This window comes from Sorghum bicolor, chromosome 6 (assembly GCF_000003195.3).
Source record: "Sorghum bicolor cultivar BTx623 chromosome 6, Sorghum_bicolor_NCBIv3, whole genome shotgun sequence".
Taxonomy (NCBI): Eukaryota; Viridiplantae; Streptophyta; class Magnoliopsida; order Poales; family Poaceae; genus Sorghum; species Sorghum bicolor.
This window is the reverse complement of record NC_012875.2, coordinates 51,174,268-51,192,702: the sequence shown is the minus strand read 5'-3', so window position 1 is coordinate 51,192,702 and position 18,435 is coordinate 51,174,268. Positions and strand designations below refer to the sequence as shown.

At 40.3% G+C, this 18,435-nt stretch overlaps 1 protein-coding gene across 4 annotated transcripts; it reads right to left on the bottom strand.

The window, feature by feature from the left end:
* LOC8056018 lies at nt 95-4,221 on the bottom strand. 4 transcript variants are annotated; one of them, XM_021462830.1, is made up of 4 exons: nt 4,123-4,204; nt 3,745-3,892; nt 998-1,290; nt 95-535 (listed from the first exon to the last, which is right to left on the bottom strand). In XM_021462830.1, exons 3-4 carry the CDS (start codon nt 1,247-1,249, stop codon nt 398-400), a joined length of 390 nt encoding a protein of 129 aa, XP_021318505.1. In that variant the 5' UTR covers nt 1,250-1,290; nt 3,745-3,892; nt 4,123-4,204; the 3' UTR covers nt 95-397. The 4 variants fall into 4 exon arrangements, with proteins under 4 accessions (XP_021318505.1, XP_021318504.1, XP_021318506.1 ...); XM_021462829.1 differs by lacking the exon at nt 3,745-3,892 and having other exon boundaries at nt 4,123-4,221; XM_021462831.1 differs by lacking the exons at nt 3,745-3,892; nt 4,123-4,204 and adding an exon at nt 3,968-4,070.

The following is an 18,435-nucleotide window of genomic DNA, read 5'->3' as shown; positions in this document are numbered from 1 at the left end:
TTCATGTCGTGTCTCCCTACTGATCTGCGCATCAAAGCTCACACTCTGTAGAGGAGCCATGCAGCGTTTCACATAGAGGGTTACAGGATGAGGATCAGAGAGCAGCAGAGCATATATCGGCAGCACGCGAAACGCAAAGGGGGCGGGGAAGAGACGGCAACCCAAATCTGAGACATGTATACACAGCCACACACAGGTGTGAAGGTGATCGCACACGGCATTTTTCTGTCACGCTGCCTCACCCGTCTCACCGTACGTCTGTCCACTGTCCTGCAGGTTTCGAGCTATATATGAGCTATCCTATCTCTATCAGCTCCCAGCTCTCGCCCGCGTCACGACGACATATCGCGTTTGCACTGCAGGGGCCAGGCAGGGGGCGCATCTGAGACTGATCTCTCTATTCCTCCGGATCATGCGGGCCGACCTGCAGCAGGGACGGCGCGAGGACGGCGACCACCTCGCGGAGCGCGTCAGCGGTGTCGCTGTACCGCACCTGCGTCAGAGGGAGGCTTCTGCTCTCCACTGCGTCGCTCAGCTGCCATTTTGTGCAAGCACGTCTTGTTAATTATTCAGAAAAACAGTATCAACAAATCAAGTGTGCTAATTGCCTACATACATGAAGCTTACTCTGCATGTACAAAGACCACCACCAAACATTGATTTAACATAAGGCTATCCGAAAAAATAATTTTGATGCACTAGTCACTGCGTTCCAAAACATGATTGATGCACCTGAATTGTACTCCGTATTTGCTAAGCCTAGACTAGTCAGTAAGCACTAGTACTACTTGCTTAAGGGGCGCAAAGGTGTTAAAATATCCGGAAGATCCAAAAGGTTCATATAACCTGCTGCGAGAACTAAATACTTGCCTTACAGTATCATGGCACTTAAATCCAACACATACTACCCTGAATTTGCAATGGACCAAGACGTGCTTTGTATTGTGAAATTATGAAAAATTATGAAATGTTGTAAAAGAGGGGAAAGGATCCTCACCTCATCCATGGAGTAGAAGAACTTGTTGGCAAGGACAGTGAGCGCCTTCTTATGCTCTTCGCCCTCGCAGAAGGTGATCACACGGCTGAGGTCAATGTACAGGAAGGTGGCCTTTAGCCGAAGGTCCCTTCCAACGAGGTCCCACGAGTCCTCGTCGTCCACCTCCAGATCCTCCTCCATAGCAGAGAAGAGCTCGATGGCGCAGTTCTTGATCCGGCAGAGACATCCCTTCTGCTCCATCTCATGGTCCATCGCTCCTACCGCTCTGTGTATATATGGGGGAAGATCGAGACCTGTGTGTGACACGTAATTATAAGGATGAGGGCAACAGCGAAACGAAGCAAAGTGAAAGAAAAATCGATTCTTGGACCATGTTTATAAGCAACAGATATCACCAAGTGCATGAGGAAAAAGAAGCCACGTATAAAGGGGTAAAGTGGTCAATGAGAAGGCAACAGATTGGTCAGCAGTGACGCTCCTCAAACTCAGATAAACAAAAGGAGACACGTTTGGGTAACGGGTTCGTTGCCTGGGCTTGGAGATCAAGAAAGAAGGCAATGACTTAAACCATAAGAAATTGGTCAGTTCCTGAGGAAAAGAAAAGGAAGAAAGAAAGAAACTGCTCAGAGGGCAAATTTGTGAAGTGGTCATATAATAGAAACTCGCAACCATAAGAATTCAGAGGGCAGCAGGAAAGGCCATGAACTCAGTAACCTTAGGAGTGAAGAAAGGACTCGTCTCACAAACCCATAAAGAAACTACAACAAATATATCAGCATCCAAGCCTTCACTATTTAGAAAAGCCTCTTTGAAAGCACATTATTTAGCGGCAATTTCAACTACACTGCTTCCTTTGTCAGAAATAAAGAATACTTAAACTTGCTTTCCTGATTGTTTTGACTCAGTTTCAGACGTCTAAAGTTAAACCCTCCCGAACGTCATGCCATGATTAGATGTTTCTGAAATAAACTCAAGGAATAACAAGCTCCACTCTCACATTGTTTCTTGCAAGTCCCAATGTGAAACTTCAATTAAATACTACCTAAATGGCCAAAAATAGTAGTTCTGTTTGCAGCTGGGCAAAGGCATCATATGATGCACATGGAGAAACAATGCTTTCACACTAGGTATCCCATATTGCAGATAGGGACTATTTCTAAGGGACGATTGTCAAAGCTTTCAGCTTTTAGTATAAAATTGTCTTCTGAAAGACCGAGAAGTTATAGCAAACAAAACCCTGGTTATGTCTGCCTCTGTTTTGACCTCAATTTTGGCTCAACAGCATAAATGATCAACTCAAGCTTTGTTTTCCTCTCCTATAGTCCTATCCACCCACCGCCCCGTGCCTTTCAAGAAAATTCTAAATGGATGCATGCCCAATGAGCGGCTGAGATGTGGGGCCTAGTTCCCATTTTAATTCATTTTCCTGGGTCGCTGTTCCAGTTCGGATAGCAGTGGGAGGACTGGACGGGGACAGATAGCAGCTGACTGAAACAGCGTCCGAAACCAAAGGACTAGCTGGGGCCTGGGGGGGCCTGGGGGAGTCTGAGGGGTGAGGGCCCAATTCCATTTCTGGTCTTCTTCCCTGTCTTCCCCGACTGCCTCCACAGATGTCAGATGGACTTCACAAATCACACATACGAAGATTAATGGAGAATCTCGAAACCGAAAGAGAAGAGGCTTTCTGAGGTTGTGGTGTACTAAGATAATTGAATATAGGCTTTGACCAATTGCGTTCAAAAAAAATATAGGCTTTGACCAATGCACAGCACCTCAATGAGGCCTTGTTTACTTCCAAAAAATTTGGTAAAATATGAATAGTATTACTTTCGTTTGTATTTGACAAATATTTTCCAATTATGAAGTAACTAGACTCAAAAGATTCGTCTCGTCAATTCCGACCAAACTGTGCAATTAGTTTTTATTTTCATCTATATTTAATACTCCATGCATACGTTTAAAAATTCGATGTGACGGGAAATCTGAAAAATTTTGCAAAATTTTTGGGGAACTAAACAAGGCCTGAATCTACAGGAAATGGCTGTAGCATAGCATGTTCAGCAGGAGTTCGCAGATAAGTGATGGCAAAGGCAATGACATTGTGGATGGATGGCTGATGAGTGATGGGTGATTGGGTTAGGAATGGAACAAGTGGAACCGGACAAGTAAAGAGGAGAGAACAGGTGTCTCCTCCCATCAACTTGCAGAGACAAAACGAAACCCGTTGATCCGAGTAGGAATTTGAAGAGCGGGTATACTTTCCTGTCGTGGGATATTTTATTTCTAGAGCAAAGGAATGAATCCATTTGGGGCCCTCCTTGCTTCCTCGTGAAGAACGTTTCAATCCAATAAGGGAGCTTTGGGGTTTCTTCAGAACAGGGAAGGAAAGAGGGTTTTTTGGGATCCCAAAGAAACAAGCGAGGAAGATGCAGCATTCCGTCGCCAAGGGAATAAACCCGCGCATTGTGCATCGGATGGAAACAGACAATCCGAGCAGTGGGAGAGAGAAAAAACGGCGAAGGGCAAAAAAAAAAGTTCTAAAAGGCTATGCCGATCAACACCAAAATGCATGCGATCCGAACGAACCGCTCCCAAGACAAGATTGGGGGAGGGGAAGAAGACGGAGCAATCAGTCAGATTCCCAGTGAGCTCCGACGACTCAACTCAAATCCGATGCTCCCTCATCTCCCTCCCCCAAACAAACAAACAAAACAAAAAAAGATAGAGAGGAAGGGAATTGAACCAACGACGGCGAGAAGCTCGAGAAGCTCTTGTTTCTTCACAGTTGGCGAGAAGCTCGAGCCCCCCAAACGGAAAGGGAAAAGAAAAAGTCGCCTCTTTTTCCAATTTATTCGAAAGCCCGATCGATGCATCCGAAGCAGCGCAGCTTCATCACTAGTTTAAGAGCCCCAGAAAACAAACAGTGAGTGCCTTGTTCTATTCCTGTCCTGCCTTTACGGCGGCCCTTACCCTAGCGATTTCGCTTCATGCGGCCGCAATTGATTACCACCAAAAGATCCAAACTGAAGCAAAGCTAGTACTACCACTAGCAAGCTAAAGCCACAGAGAGGGGACAAGCAAGAGGAACGGAACAGAGCAGGGCAGAGCAGGGCTGGTGTCTGTACCTCTCGCGGTCTCTCCTCGCCCTCGCCACCAGTTTCACCTCGTGGTCCTGGGTGGCTCTCCTGCGACCTGCGCTGCGCCGCTTGCGTGACAGCGCCTGTAAAAGGGGAGGTGGAGGGGGCGGATTCTTTAAGCCTTGTTTAGTTCACGAAGTTTTTTTGAAAAAATCCAAAAACCCAAAACCTTAAGATTTCCACCAAAATTCTAACACCAAAAATTTTTAGTTTTGGTGTTCACTTCCCAAAAAATTTTGCAAAACTTTTCAGATTTTATTTACATCGGATCTTGCGGCACATATATAGAGCACTAAATATAGATAAAAAAATAACTAATTACATAGTTTATATGTAATTTACGAGATGAATCTTTTGAGCCTAATTATTCTATTATTAGATAATATTTGTCAAATACAAACGAAAGTGTTACAGCGTCTATTTTGCAACAAAATTTGGAACTAAACAAGACCAATGTCCCTATTTAATTTTGCAAAAAGTTTAGAGCCAAAATATTTTGGACATATTTACTTCTAAAATGCAAAATAGCAAAAAAATTTGTATTTTGTCCAAAATATTTTGGAACTAAACAAGGCTTCTCTCAGGCCTTGTTTAGTTCCCAAAAAATTTTGCAAAATTTTTCAGATTCTCCCTCACATCAAATCTTTAGACGCATGCATGGAATATTAAATATAGACAAAAATAAAAACAAATTGCACAGTTTAGTCGAAATTGACGAGATGAATCTTTTGAGCCTAGTTAGTTTATGATTGAACAATATTTGTCAAATACAAATGAAAGTACTACTATTTCTATTTTGCAAAATTTTTTGGAACTAAACAAGGCCCTCAATCGCCTACGGATTTACAGACCCCGTGGGTGCGCTCCCTCTACTCGGCGTCCATGTAGTCCGGTGGTGTGGTTATATGGACGTGGCGGTGGGCGGGGCAAGGATCGAGTTCCCACTCTCTACCGCTGCAGGTGGGCCCTGCACCTATGCTCGTCGACTCGTAGTAGGAGTCATCGCAGGCCGCTGCAGGTGGGCCCTACGCCTATGCTCGACTCGTAGTAGGAGTCACCGGAGGCGAGGAGTTCTTTGAGCACCTGGTTTAACGGGGCTGCCTTTGGTTGACTTCTTGTTAAACCGGACTTGGCTTATTATTATTAGATTAGATAAAAATATGTTTTTCTTTAACTAACGGGAAAACTATGCATGTTCCTATTCTGGTGATATAAAATATGGAGGTTTGGCAAATGGGCTTTACATTTTAGTTAACTTCATAAATTTCTGGCCAGATTTGGTATATATGCCAACCGTGTATTTGCGCTTGGCATTGCGTAGCCTCGCGTGTGGTTTCCTGCCGTCGCTGTTTTCTTCCCGCGGAAAGTTGGAGGGAGGCGATCTTCATCAAACCGGCTGTGGAGGAGTTATGTATGTCATGGCTATGGATTCATCCTTCCAGTATGTGTATCGGGTTTCCATGGTGCCTGGGGTTTGTGTGTTGGTGCCGGTTGTTGCTTGGACCTTGGAGTTGACGGCGTGAAGAAAATTTTCCCTTGAAAAAATAACTGCTAGGTCCACATTTTGAATTTTGTCAACTCAATTTTGCCAAACCATTAGAGGTAACATTTTTTCTCCTCTCTATATTGATTTGAGACTTAGCAAACTTCATATTTTGTTAAGATAAAATACAGAACTATTATATTTGCTAGAATGCTAGTTGTACTAGGAGGCTTTCTATAGAGGAAAATTAAAAAGAAAAAAAAAAGACACTAGCATTCTAGCAACGTAAAAGAAATAAGTCATCCAACGGGCAAACAAAACAACACGCCCTGCCCTCCACATAGCATACATCCTACTTTTTGACACCTCTCATTCCGATACTAGCTGTAGCATATATATTCTCGTAAGCAAGTTTTTTATCATTTTGCTAAAGAAATTATGGATAAGAAGTTATTTGTCAAACTTTTGGGATGCTCTTACAAGAATCTATTTGGATCAGGATTCGGGTTCGTACCTATTCATGTTACCTCAAAAGAACCTATCTGTGTTACTATTATATATAGAAAACATATCTAGTTGTATAGAGACGAACAGAAATAGTTAGAAATAGTTTTTCATAGAGATAATTAGAGAAGGCCATGAAAAAAATAGGTACCAGAAAATATGCTGAAATTTTGCCTTATTTATAGATAGATCTTTTATTTTGATTGAAGACGACATATGTATACAATTGTTTAAAGAAATATTGTAACTTGAAGGACTTTAAGAATATGTACCTTAGAAGATATATACAGACAAAGATATGTATCAAAGTCCAAGACTATAATAAAAAGATAAATATAAAGTCAAGTTCCTAGATAAATGAGCCTTACTGTATCATGATCTATAGTTGGGCCGGGTTCAGTAGTGTTTTGGGTCCTGATTCCTTCAACACAATGCTCTGCGCAGAACGAAGAACGGGCTCAAATTTATCAGAAGGAAGAAGTCCACTTTACGTCCCTCAACTTTCGCAAAAGTCTATTTTTCATCCCTAAACTTCAAAACCGGGTAAAATACATCCCTCATTTTTTTGAAACCATGCATATTACGTCCCTGACATGGTTATGAGTGGTTTTGAAGGCAGTTTTGTCTTTTTCATTTTTATTTATTTTGGCTGAATATTTGTAAAATTATAGTAAATCACATAAAATTCATAAAATAGTCAATCTGATTTTGTTGGACTCCAGATAAGTAGATCTACATAGTGAACATATAATATAGTATGCTTTAGTACAAAATTTTTATTGTAGCTTTAGAACTATTTTTTTATAATTAATTAGAATAATAGCTATAGTTTGTATGGTCCAATTGTGGTGAATTTTTTATTTTAGACTAATTATTATATGTTTAAACTATGGTAAAAAAATTCTTACTCATTAGATCATGTATAACTTAGTTATAGATTTATTATAATTTAACAAGCATAAACCTAAATAAATCTATAACTAAGTAATACATGATTCAATGAGTATAAAATTTTTACTATAACTCAAACATAGAATAATTAGCTCGCCGCATAAATTTCATCACAATTAGACCATAGAAAATGTAGCTATAATTAGTCTAATTAATTACAGAAAAACATAGATCTAAAGATGCATCAAAAAAATTTGTACTAGAACATACTATATTATATATTCAATGTGTGGATCTACTGATCTGAAGTCCAACAAAATTGAGTTTTCTATTTTATAATTTTTATGTGATTTACTGTGATTTTTCAAAAAAAATCAGCTAAATTAAATAAAAAGATAAAGATAAAACCGCTTTCAAAACCAGGTCAAGGATGTAATGTGCACGGTTTAAAAGTTGAGGGATGTATTTTGTCCGGTTTTAGAGTTCAGGGATGAAAATCAGACTTTCGCGAAAGTTGAAGGACCTAAAGTATATTTTTTCCTTATCAGAAAGCTGGCTGATTATAGGCCCAGGGCTCTCTTTTCCATGGGGCTGAATCTGAGCATGTCACGCCACCACACCAGCTTTCTTCGCGAATGACACGTTTGATATAGCTTCTCTAGAAATAGAGAAAAAATATTATTAGGAATAAACTAGTTTAACCTAGTTTTTTTCTTGCATTTCAATAAAATAGGACTGCGGAGAGAAGCACAGCCATAAAAAGATGTCAAAAATATATTATTTGGCTTTTTAGTTTCAACTTATTTTAGCTATAAAATACGTACTTATAATAATCTTGGTGACGAAGGAATGTTTGAAACACCGGGGACATGGAACGAGGAGGCAGTCACCTAGGAGAGGGTAGTGGCAGTTCACGTGGAGATACATTTTTCTTATATACAATATGTACGTTTTCTATTTCAATTTATAAACCGTTCTAACTTTTCAAAATACATAGCTTTTTATGTATCTAAATATAATGCAGAAAATAAATGCATAGCAAAAGCTATGCATCTATAAAAGCCAGAACAAATTATAATTTGGAATAGAGTACGTGTAAAAGTGGACATCATGTATCACTCGTCCTCATATCCTTAACCAATAGGAGCGCCTGGCTAGCTGACTACCCCCAACTTGACGACTCCTGAAGTGCTTGTTCGGTTGATCTTCAGTCTGAGAATGATTTTGACTTGTAGGGGATAAAATCCTCCCTAATTCCCTCTAATCCCAGGTTGAGGGGTTAACTGAACAAGACCTAAGGTATGCAAATCTTAGCCTCCAAATGTACACGACTAGATGTCTAGGTCTAGATATTATCATCCGTGAGTTAGTTAATTTGATGGGTTGATTGTTGATGCTTACAACTTTGTGTGTAGAATTATCCAATTTAAGAGAGTCGAAGACATTGCTTATCTGCTTTGGAAACATGCTGCAAAGAAGGCTCGTTCTTCATCTCCTATGGTTAAGAGATGTCTCGAACTAGCGTTGCAATCTAATTTCGTGCCCAAAATTCTTTTATGCACACTTTGAGCTATCAGTATAGTGTATACACTACTATTTATATTGTTATATTTTTTTTCAAGTTTTGAGCTTTTTTTAAAAAAACTTTAGACTTATTAAATGCTATTTAGTACCTGTACCATACCGTGGGACAATGTTTATAGTTGTGTTATCGAATTGCTAAACAACATTTTTGTCTATCAGTGTTTATAGTCACGGTAACAGGAACGATTATAGTGTTTTTTTGAATAGTATGTGAAATTTTTGTGTACCATAGCTCATACAAAAAAAACCTAGTTGGCAGCCATTGAGGAAGTTTTCGCGTGGTGTCGTTCTATTCGGCTTGCGCAACGGCGCCGACATGACCTTGTTTAGTTCATGAAGCGAAAAATTTCGTGACACTATAGCACTTTCGTTTGTTTATGGTAATTATTGTCCAATCATAGACTAACTAGGCTCAAAAGATTCGTCTCGTTAATTCTGACCAAACTGTGTAATTAATTTTTATTTTTATCTATATTTAATACTCCATGCATACGTCTAAAGATTCGATGTGACGGGAAATCTTGAAAATTTTTGGGTTTTTGGGTGGAAGTAAACAAGGCCCTGGAGTGTGAAAAGTTTTTGGGTGGTGGGGTGTTTGAATATTAATAGGAAAACAAATTACAGAATCCGTCAGAAAACAACGTGATAAATTTATTAAGCCTAATTAATTCATCATTAACATATGTGTTACTCTAGCAAGTCTAATTATGAATTAATTAGTCTTAAACAACTTATCTCGTAAATCTAATTAATCTATGCAATTAGTTTTTTATTCTATTTTATCTATATTTAGGCCTTGTTTGGCACGGCTCAACTTCATTAGTAAAGTTGTTTTTGGAAAATAGCTTCATGAGCAACTTTCTAAATGAAGCTAAGTTATTTTGGAAAAAGTGTTTGGTAAAATAGCTTTACCAACTATTTCTTGTATAGATGGGAGAAATAAATGAGGGAGAGAGTTGCAATAAGTTACTTTTTTTAGCTTCATCCCACTCATATTTTTGTGAGAGGAGAAGAAAAACAGCTTCACCCATGAGGCTGTTTTGGAAATAAATGTTTGGCAAAAAAAAAAAGCTCACAACAGCTCATGAAGCTGTTGTGAGGTGTAAACAGTCCCTTAATACTCTCTCTAGGCCTTGTTTAGTTTTAAATTTTTTTGAGAAATCGACACTGTAGCACTTTCGTTTGTATTTGAAAAATATTTGTCCAATCATAGACTAACTAAGATCAAAAGAATCGTCTCGTCAATTCTGACCAAACTGTACAATTAGTTTTAATTTTTGTCTATATTTAATACTTTATGCATACGTCTAAAGATTCGATGTGACGGGGAATTACAAAAATTTTTAGAACTAAACAAGGCCGGCATAGGGTGAAAAGTTTTCCGTAATTCCCATGTCTGCTTTGCAGCCATCCTCCACGGCCATGGGCCATGGCAGGCATCTAGTGCCAGGAACTGCCTCGCGGGAACGGTGGCGACCGACCGAAGCGTGACAGAAACTTGGTGGGCTGATAGCCTACATCACTGAAGACAGGGCAGTTAGCTGATAGCCTACATCACAGAAGACTTGTTGGACCGAAGCAAAGCAGCAGGGGTCCTTTAATTTGCCGCTTTGCGCCAACAACAGCAACACTGCAACATCAATTCATCAAACCCCCCAGACGGGCAGGACAAGAAGAATAAACAAGCCCCTCCAAGGGTGCCCCCACCGGGCCACCGACGGAGTCACGTCGCCGGCCGGTTGACGCGGGCGCGGGTGCTCGCCATGCCGACGACAGGACAAAAACGCGCACAAGAGGAGGAAAAAGAGCCTGGTGGGCGAGCAGCCATGGCCCGCGTGTTTTCTGGCCGGCAGCGACGGCATCGGCACAGCCTGGTGTGCCGCGGAGAAGGACCGTACCGCGCGCGGCTACAGGCACGCGGGGAAGAAGAAGAAGCAAGGCGGAGGGAGACGCGCGCGGGCGCAGGGAACAGAACAGGGGAGCGCGCGGCACCGTGTACCGTCTCGGAAACATTGCGCTGATGCCATGCGCTTCGCCTTGTCCACGCGTTTGGTTGACACGTCTAGCTCAAGCCCTGGACCTGGAGGCCTCCACCATAGTAGACCATGTTCCACGACCGTTGCTACGCGGCTGTGCAATAGGATGTCCACGAGGCCCATGAACCATGATGCACTACAACTCTCTCTCTCTCTCTCTCTCTCTCTCTCTCTCTCTCTCTCTCTCTCTGCCGGTGAGAGGTTAGCGGAAGGTGCATGTTGTACGAACTTCAAACATGCACAATAGTAGCGTAACCACCACGTCCTATTGCGACCGGAAAAGAATCTGTGCTACAGTAGCTTCTGGTACTTGACTGTTTTTTTTAACTGTGAGTCCAACAGAAGGACAACAGTAGCTTGTGGTACATGACTGTTCCTCAGTCCAACACGAGGACAGTAGCAGTTGTTGACTAGCAGGCAACCAGCTGAGACCTTAATTGTCACCTTGATACCTTGTACTAGGCGTCCAGTACAGTATATATATATATATATATATATATATATATATATATATATATATATATATATATATATATATATATATATATATATATATATATATAGTAAAAAAGAAAAGTCACACCAGCGGGGAAAAGAAGGTACATTCACGAACATGCGACAGCCATGGCAAAAAAAAGTGGCAAATCACATTCATCACGGCCTTGTTTAGTTCCAAAATTTTTGGCAAAATGAGCACTGTAGCAATTTCGTTTGTATTTGATAAATATTGTCCAATCATGGACTAACTAGGCTCAAAAGATTCGTCTCGTCAATTTCGACCAAACTGTGCAATTAGTTTTTATTTTTATCTATATTTAATACTTCATGCATACATCTAAAGATTCGATGTGACGGAGAATCTGAAAAATTTTGCAAAATTTTTGGAGAACTAAACAAGGCCCACATCTCCAAAGTCTAAACCCAGTTGACATTGCGGCCTTGCGGATGCGGGGGCAGGGAGCATCGCTGAAAACGCTGATGGATGGATTAAAGCAAATCGAGATGATTTCGACTGATTGACGCGCGCGCTGAAGGGGAGGATTTCTGATTTTCAGCGCTCATCATGTCATGGCACAGCAAAGTCCGCAAGTGCGCTTTGCGTGGTGTGTTCGTTGTTTCGGCAGACCGTGAATCGATCAGTGGCGGATGCCAAACTTCGTTTCGTTTCAGTAACATTAACAGTGAAACGACTCATGGAAACTGTTCGGCGAGTTAACTTCTTCTCCTGCCGACAAATAATTCACCCCACTACTGTCGGCCGATCGATGGTTTTTTGCTTTCAGGATATCCAGCAGGATCGCACGTCGCTGAAGCTTTGCGCCTTTGCCGCCAAATGCTGCTTCCATGCTCATTGAGGCTTCTGGTCCATCTTTGTCCCTCATCAGCCTCAGCATTCACGGCTGCAAAATTGGATGAGCGAGCCAATAATATGCGTACTAGTGCTAGGAGCGAGCGAGAGCCTGGACGAAAGCTGAGGCACTACTAAGTGTGTGCAGTGTTCACGTGCTGTATGTGATAGCAGCACCGAGAAGACGACCCACATGCATGCAACGAATCAGATGCGCACGCTACACAAATACTAGTAGGCACTCAGGCTCCCGGCCGGGTCAGTGGGGTGAGGGCAAGACGTACCTGATTGAAGCGCACTGGAGTTGTAGTGGCTGGCGGCAAACAGCGTTGAGATCATCCCTTCCAATTCCCTTCATTAATTCCATTCCATCGGCTGTTGCACTTGCATTGCATAACAAATTAGATGCTAGCCTTTCAGTACATTCTAGATGATTCTGTAGAATAATCATGACATTACATTAAGCACCAATGCTGAAAGCTAGCTAGGCTATAGGACTCACAGGCGAGAGTCTTCTAGCGCTCGATCGTCCTCCTTGTCTGCCGCTTTGGCAGACACGGGAGTACAAAGGAAACCACGGCGACCGACTCTAGCTGCCCACTGCCGCGGGGCGGGGGTGCCAGTACGTTGACCAGCAGGCGGTGAGCGCGGCACGCGGCTGCCGCGGGGGGACAAGCGCATGCAAGCGCGTGTGCGGCCCAGCGACACAGGCCAGCCACTCGCGCACCCCAGACCGACCAACACAAACAAACCGTCACGGGACGGCCACGGGGCCACGATCGAATCCCACCTCGTGCGCCACAGGCACAGTGTTTTGACGGGCAGAACCGCAGAAACAGAAGGCCGTCTTCTTCGGTGTCACGCGAGTTTGCAACTGCTCCGGCCGGCCAAAAGAAAGAAACGGCCGGCCGTGTCTGTACGTCCCTCGAGAAGCTGGACGTGATTCTTTTTTGTGTGTGTTTCTGGGCTCAAGGAAGCAATCGGATCGAATGGGAAGGGCATTTCGCTGTAATTTTTTTTTTGTTACGAAAATAAAGGCGAAAAAAAGAGACAGTGACAGAAAGATTAGACGGAAACCAAGAACCGGACCTTCGTGGTTTGTTTACCACCACTGCCGCCGCGCTCTGCAAAAACTGTAGAGACGGTGGAGGAAGATCGGAACCTACTCCGACTAGGACCACCCGTAAACGACGTTGGGCTGGTAGTCAGGCCCCGACGGGCCGGCCAATGATGCAATGATTATTGTGTACTTGTATTTGTTTACATATAAGAAAACTTAATTATTACTATGAAAGACTTCCGTTTTGACATTCCCCTTAGGCCCTTGTACTCCATTTAGTCCAAAATTGTCACCACAAGTTTGTCTATAAAATTATGTTAAAAAACAGTACGTAAAAGTTATGATAAAAAAATGTTATGATGATAGGTTTGTTCAGAAAATGGTAATTCTTTTATAAGTACAAGAAACTAAAATGATAAAAATTATGAGTATAATTTTGTAACTTTCTAAAATAGGAAGTTACAAAAACTGATTTTTTTTTTTAAAAAAAATCATGGAGATGTCAGATTGTTTGTTGGTTTCTTATCTCGTGAATGTTTACTGGTTAGCAAGCTCATACTTACATACTCGGATGTTTGATGGTAGCAAAGGTTCTGGCATCGCCAAAGAACATGGTGGCGAAAAAGGCCGCTGCAAGTGTGGCGTGTTTTTTTAATTACGAAAGCATGTGGCTGCTACAGTGCTACATCTAAAGTCGTTTAACCAAACAGCAGCCTTTTACTCGTGACGCGTTGTAGTTGAGGCTGGCAAAGACGTGACAAGGAGCCAAACATGATACACCCATACATCTCTAGGTGAAAATCAAACACCTGTTTCTACGTACTTAGCCATGTGTCAAGTCATTAGTTGTTACTTGTTAATTGGTAACCTTCCCTTGTGGATTTTTGCTTGCTTCTCTCTAATGAATCGCATAGAGTTGTTTAGTTTATGGTCTTCGTATTCCCCTAAAATTTCTGCCAACTCTTTTTCTATTTCTCCATCCAATAAAACCTGCAAATCTTTGTCCACCCTTTTAAGACGTATATTTAATATGAGCATAGATAAATATTTACTTTTCTCTAAACCTTTTCAAAATTAGAGTGCCAGATGGTGAACCTATAATAACTTATATTTTTAAATAAAGAAAGTAAACTACATATAAATCTTCAACAAAAAATCTATATATGAAGCACTAGATATTTCTATGTTTTTCATCTCAACAATACAAGTAAAATTCAAGTACAGTGCTACACCTAAATCATCGAACACATATTTATTAGATTTGTAACCATACGATCCTAATTGTTATTAGGTCTCAAGTACTACTGTGTCTAGATTGAAATATTAGAAATATTGAGTTTATCTTAAATTATCTAAGTTTGATTAAATTTATAGAGAAGAGCATGAACAGTATCTACCACATTAATGAGGTAAGTTACGAAAATACATTTCATAGCGTGTCTGATTTATGATCATTTGATACTATAAATATTGCTACATATTCTTTTCTATCAAAAAGTTGAATTTTAAATAGTTTACCTTAGAATGAAGTTAGAATCTTTTATATTTTCATGATGGATGGCGCATTTAATTAAGTTGCACCCAAATGGCTGTACGAGCTGTCCAGATGGTTCTACGTTTTAGAGCAGATACAATAATGGGCTTATAGCTAAGCTCATGCTGATGTGGTGGAGAGAAGAGAGGAGAGAAATGATAGCTTGGCTCTTATGTAAGCACCAAGCTGAGTACGGATGCATAGGTAGTAGTGGGCCCAAATAGCAAATGTTGTGAGGAGAAATAGGAAAGAGAATGTGTTTTAGAGACAAATATAAGATAACTTATTGTATAACTTGGCTCTAATTACTTGGCTTATAGCCAAACGTTTAGCTTTATTATTGACCTTGCTCTATCGTCAAAATGCTAGAATCATAGGGGAAAGTAGTTTATAAAAGCTAGACCAAATAAAGTAGAAGCAAGCCGGCCGGCACCTACTATGCAAGCTATAGCCTAGCTTGTTCCATATGAAAGGTTTGCTGTAAGCATAGGTGATGCTGGATCCAAGTTTTACATAAAGAATACTTTTTTAGACACACATATAATGATCTAGCTTTTTCGTGTAGTCAATGCGCTGTAGCCGGTCGTCTTTTTTTTTTTGACAAGGGTAGCCGGTTAAGAAAACATATCCGAGAATGAATGACCAAACTGAATATTTTATATATAGATAGATAGAATAGTGAGGGAAGTAACCGGGGCTGCATGCGGCGGCCTTCTAGTGTGTCAGTGTAGCATGCCAAATCTCAAAGCCACAGACCAACCCCCTGTCGGTCTGTCGCGCGGCCCCCACCCAGCAGCCCTACACCAAATTAGGACTACCGAACAAGACAGCAAGAAGCAATACCTCATGCTCATGGTCTACCTTAACTCTGTTTAGGTCTTGTTTAGTTCCTAAAATATTTTGCAAAATTTTTCATATTTTCTGTCACATCGAATTTTGCGACACATACATGGAACACTAAATATAGATAAAAAAAATAACCAATTTACACAATTTATCTGTAATTTGCGAGACGAATCTTTTGAGTTTAATTAGTCTATAATTGGATAATATTTATCAAATACAAACGAAAGTACTATTATTTCTATTTTGCAAAACTTTTTGGAAGTAAACAAGGTCTTAGCTAGCCAAAGCGCGTTCAAAGCTTCTCCAAGTCTTCACATGGACGGGGACCTTGATGCTTTAGGCCTTTGTTTAGTTCCTCCACGAAAATTTTTTGGTCTATTGTAGCATTTTCGTGTTTATTTAACAAACATTAACCAATTATGAACTAACTAGGTTTAAAAGATTCGTTTCCCGATTTACAGGTAAACCATGCAATTAGTTTTTGTTTTCATCTATATTTAATGTTCCATGCATATGCCGTAAGATTCGATGTGTCAGAGAATCTTGAAAAGTTTTTTGTTTTTTGATGGAACTAAACAAGGCCTTAATACATATATTGTATATATTGTACTCTCTCCGTCTAAAAAAATGTTATTTTAGGTTTTCATGCCACAAGGTTGACTCGATTTTTAGAAAATACGTGTAATATTTGTATCTTTAAATAAATGTTTTAAAAAATAGATTCAAATATCTTTCTAATGATACTAATTATATACTAGAAATATTAATATTTTTTACTATATATTTAGTTAAAGTTATTTTTTAGAAAGCGCAAACGATACTTATTTTGGGACGGAGTGAGTATGTAGTTAGCTTTGAAAGCGAAAAATGGAAAGTAAAGAAAGACAAGTTTGGTCTTTGGCACAGCTGCGTTGGGCTGCAGAAAGAAAGAATTTGCATACATTAGACCAAAATACAAGACCCATTTTGTATGAGTATTCTGTTGGAGACTATAGGTATTGTGTTGGAGATTTATTTTAGAATTGGGTTCCCAAATGAGTCTGCTGTTGGAGATAGCCTCATGTACGATCTTTTGGGGGTAAAGGTGGAATAGGATGAATGACAACAGAATACATATAGCTTCCTACCTTTGAGGTATTGTGATTCCAGAAAAATATGATCCTGCTTTTAGAAATTGTATTCATCGTACAGATAATTCGTGGTATCGGTTTGCGGCTGAGATGGTGCATATTGTGCACCACGTCTCCAACAAAAATTCAATCTGTGAAATGCTTGGCATTGCAGCTTTTTGTTATGCAAAATGCAAGTTGGTGATTTCACTCATTCAGGCATGGCTATAGGCTGAAGGGCATACCGTGAATTCGCCTCATTCTATATGTGTTGGAGTGTGTTTGAGTGGTTTAACATAGATTGAAATGAATTCATGTCTATCAAATGAACCCTTAGTCTCTAAGTTAAACTATGTTAAGTTAAATCTATATAAATTTTATGTTATCAAATTAATATTACTAGACTAATTATATAATATATATTTTATAGTATACCTATTTAGAGCTATAAATGCTGATATTTTTTATGTACATTTTTCTGTACTTCAATTAAATTTTAAAATAATTTGACCTTTTAATAGGACAAAGTAGTAGCAGATGTTTATCTAGTCTAGGTAAACAAAAATAACGAATTTATGACCCTAGGTAAAAAACTGAAAAGAATTTTTTTTCTTTTGAAGAAACACGGTACAGACCTGAGTCACAAAAAGTCTGGTGAAACAGGAGACAGCCGGGCTGCCCTGTCAGCTTTCACACACTCTTTGACTCTCAGTAGTATAGCATTATATATTTATAGTATTAAAGTCACTGTAGCAGGTTTGCAAGTTGCAACGACGTGGCTCAACTCAACTACTAGCTCTCTATATCAGCACTCATTTTTCGCTCCGTTGAATCCCAACCCCCTTGCAGTTTTCGGTTTTAATGAATCCTCCGGTAGGATGGCCCGGCCCAACCGGTTTTGGTTTATGTTGATCCCGATACTAAAATGTTACAAGAGAAAAAAAAATCTTTTGCTAAAAAAAACCGCTAAAGAATAGAGCCATTAAAATCATTATAGCAGGGCTTGCACAGACGTGGCTCAACTCAACTCTGTATCATCACTTACCTTTCGCTCCATTGAATGCTAACCCCTTGCACTTTTCGGTTTAATGAATCCTTCGGTACGATGGTCGGCTGGTCATCATTAAAATTTGATGTAGAGGTCTACTTGCTTCACGACTAAAATTGGCGACATCAAGGATTTGGCAAGACATGATTTTGGCTAGTATTTAACTGGCTACTAAAACTTGCCAACTTCTCACATTTGACTTATCAAATTTTTGGTAACCTTTTTTGCCCAGCTTTTGGGTGCCAAATTTTGGTCGTGCACTAAACAGATTCTAAAATATCGTATGAGAAAAAGTGAAAAACACTGTTTTTTTTTACTAAAAAGTACTTGAAGTGGTACTACTAGAGAACAGAGTCATTAAAGTCACTGTAGCCGGGGTTTGCACAGACGTGGCTCAACACTCAACTACTAGCTAGCTCTCCACATCAGCACGTACCTTTCGCTCCATTGAATCCCAACCCCCTTGCACTTTTCGGTTTCAATGAATCCTCCGCCCGGTATATACGAGAGGGCCCGGCACGGCCGGTCAAATTAAAGACACGGACACGGCCCCCATAACTTGTTGCGTCCTCCGGCCCCCAAGTGTGGATCCATCCCTGGGCCTTGTTTAGTTTCAAAATATTTTGCAAAATCGACACTGTAGCTTTTTTGTTTGTATTTGACAAATATAATCCAATCATGGACTAACTAGGCTCAAAAGATTCGTCTCGTCAATTTCGACCAAACTGTGTAATTAGTTTTTATTTTTGTCTATATTTAATACTTAATGCATGTGTCTAAAGATTCGATGTGACGGGGAATCTGAAAAATTTTGCAAATTTTTTTGGAACTAAACAAGGCCCTGGCCGAACGATTCGT

Bases quoted from the DNA above. Each gene is read 5' to 3' on its own strand.
- LOC8056018 (XM_021462829.1), bottom strand. From the start codon at position 1,249: ATGGACCATGAGATGGAGCAGAAGGGATGTCTCTGCCGGATCAAGAAC. The intron at 536-997 runs GTGAGGATCCTT...ACAAAATGGCAG, and splicing joins TCTTCTACTCCATGGATGAG to CTGAGCGACGCAGTGGAGAG.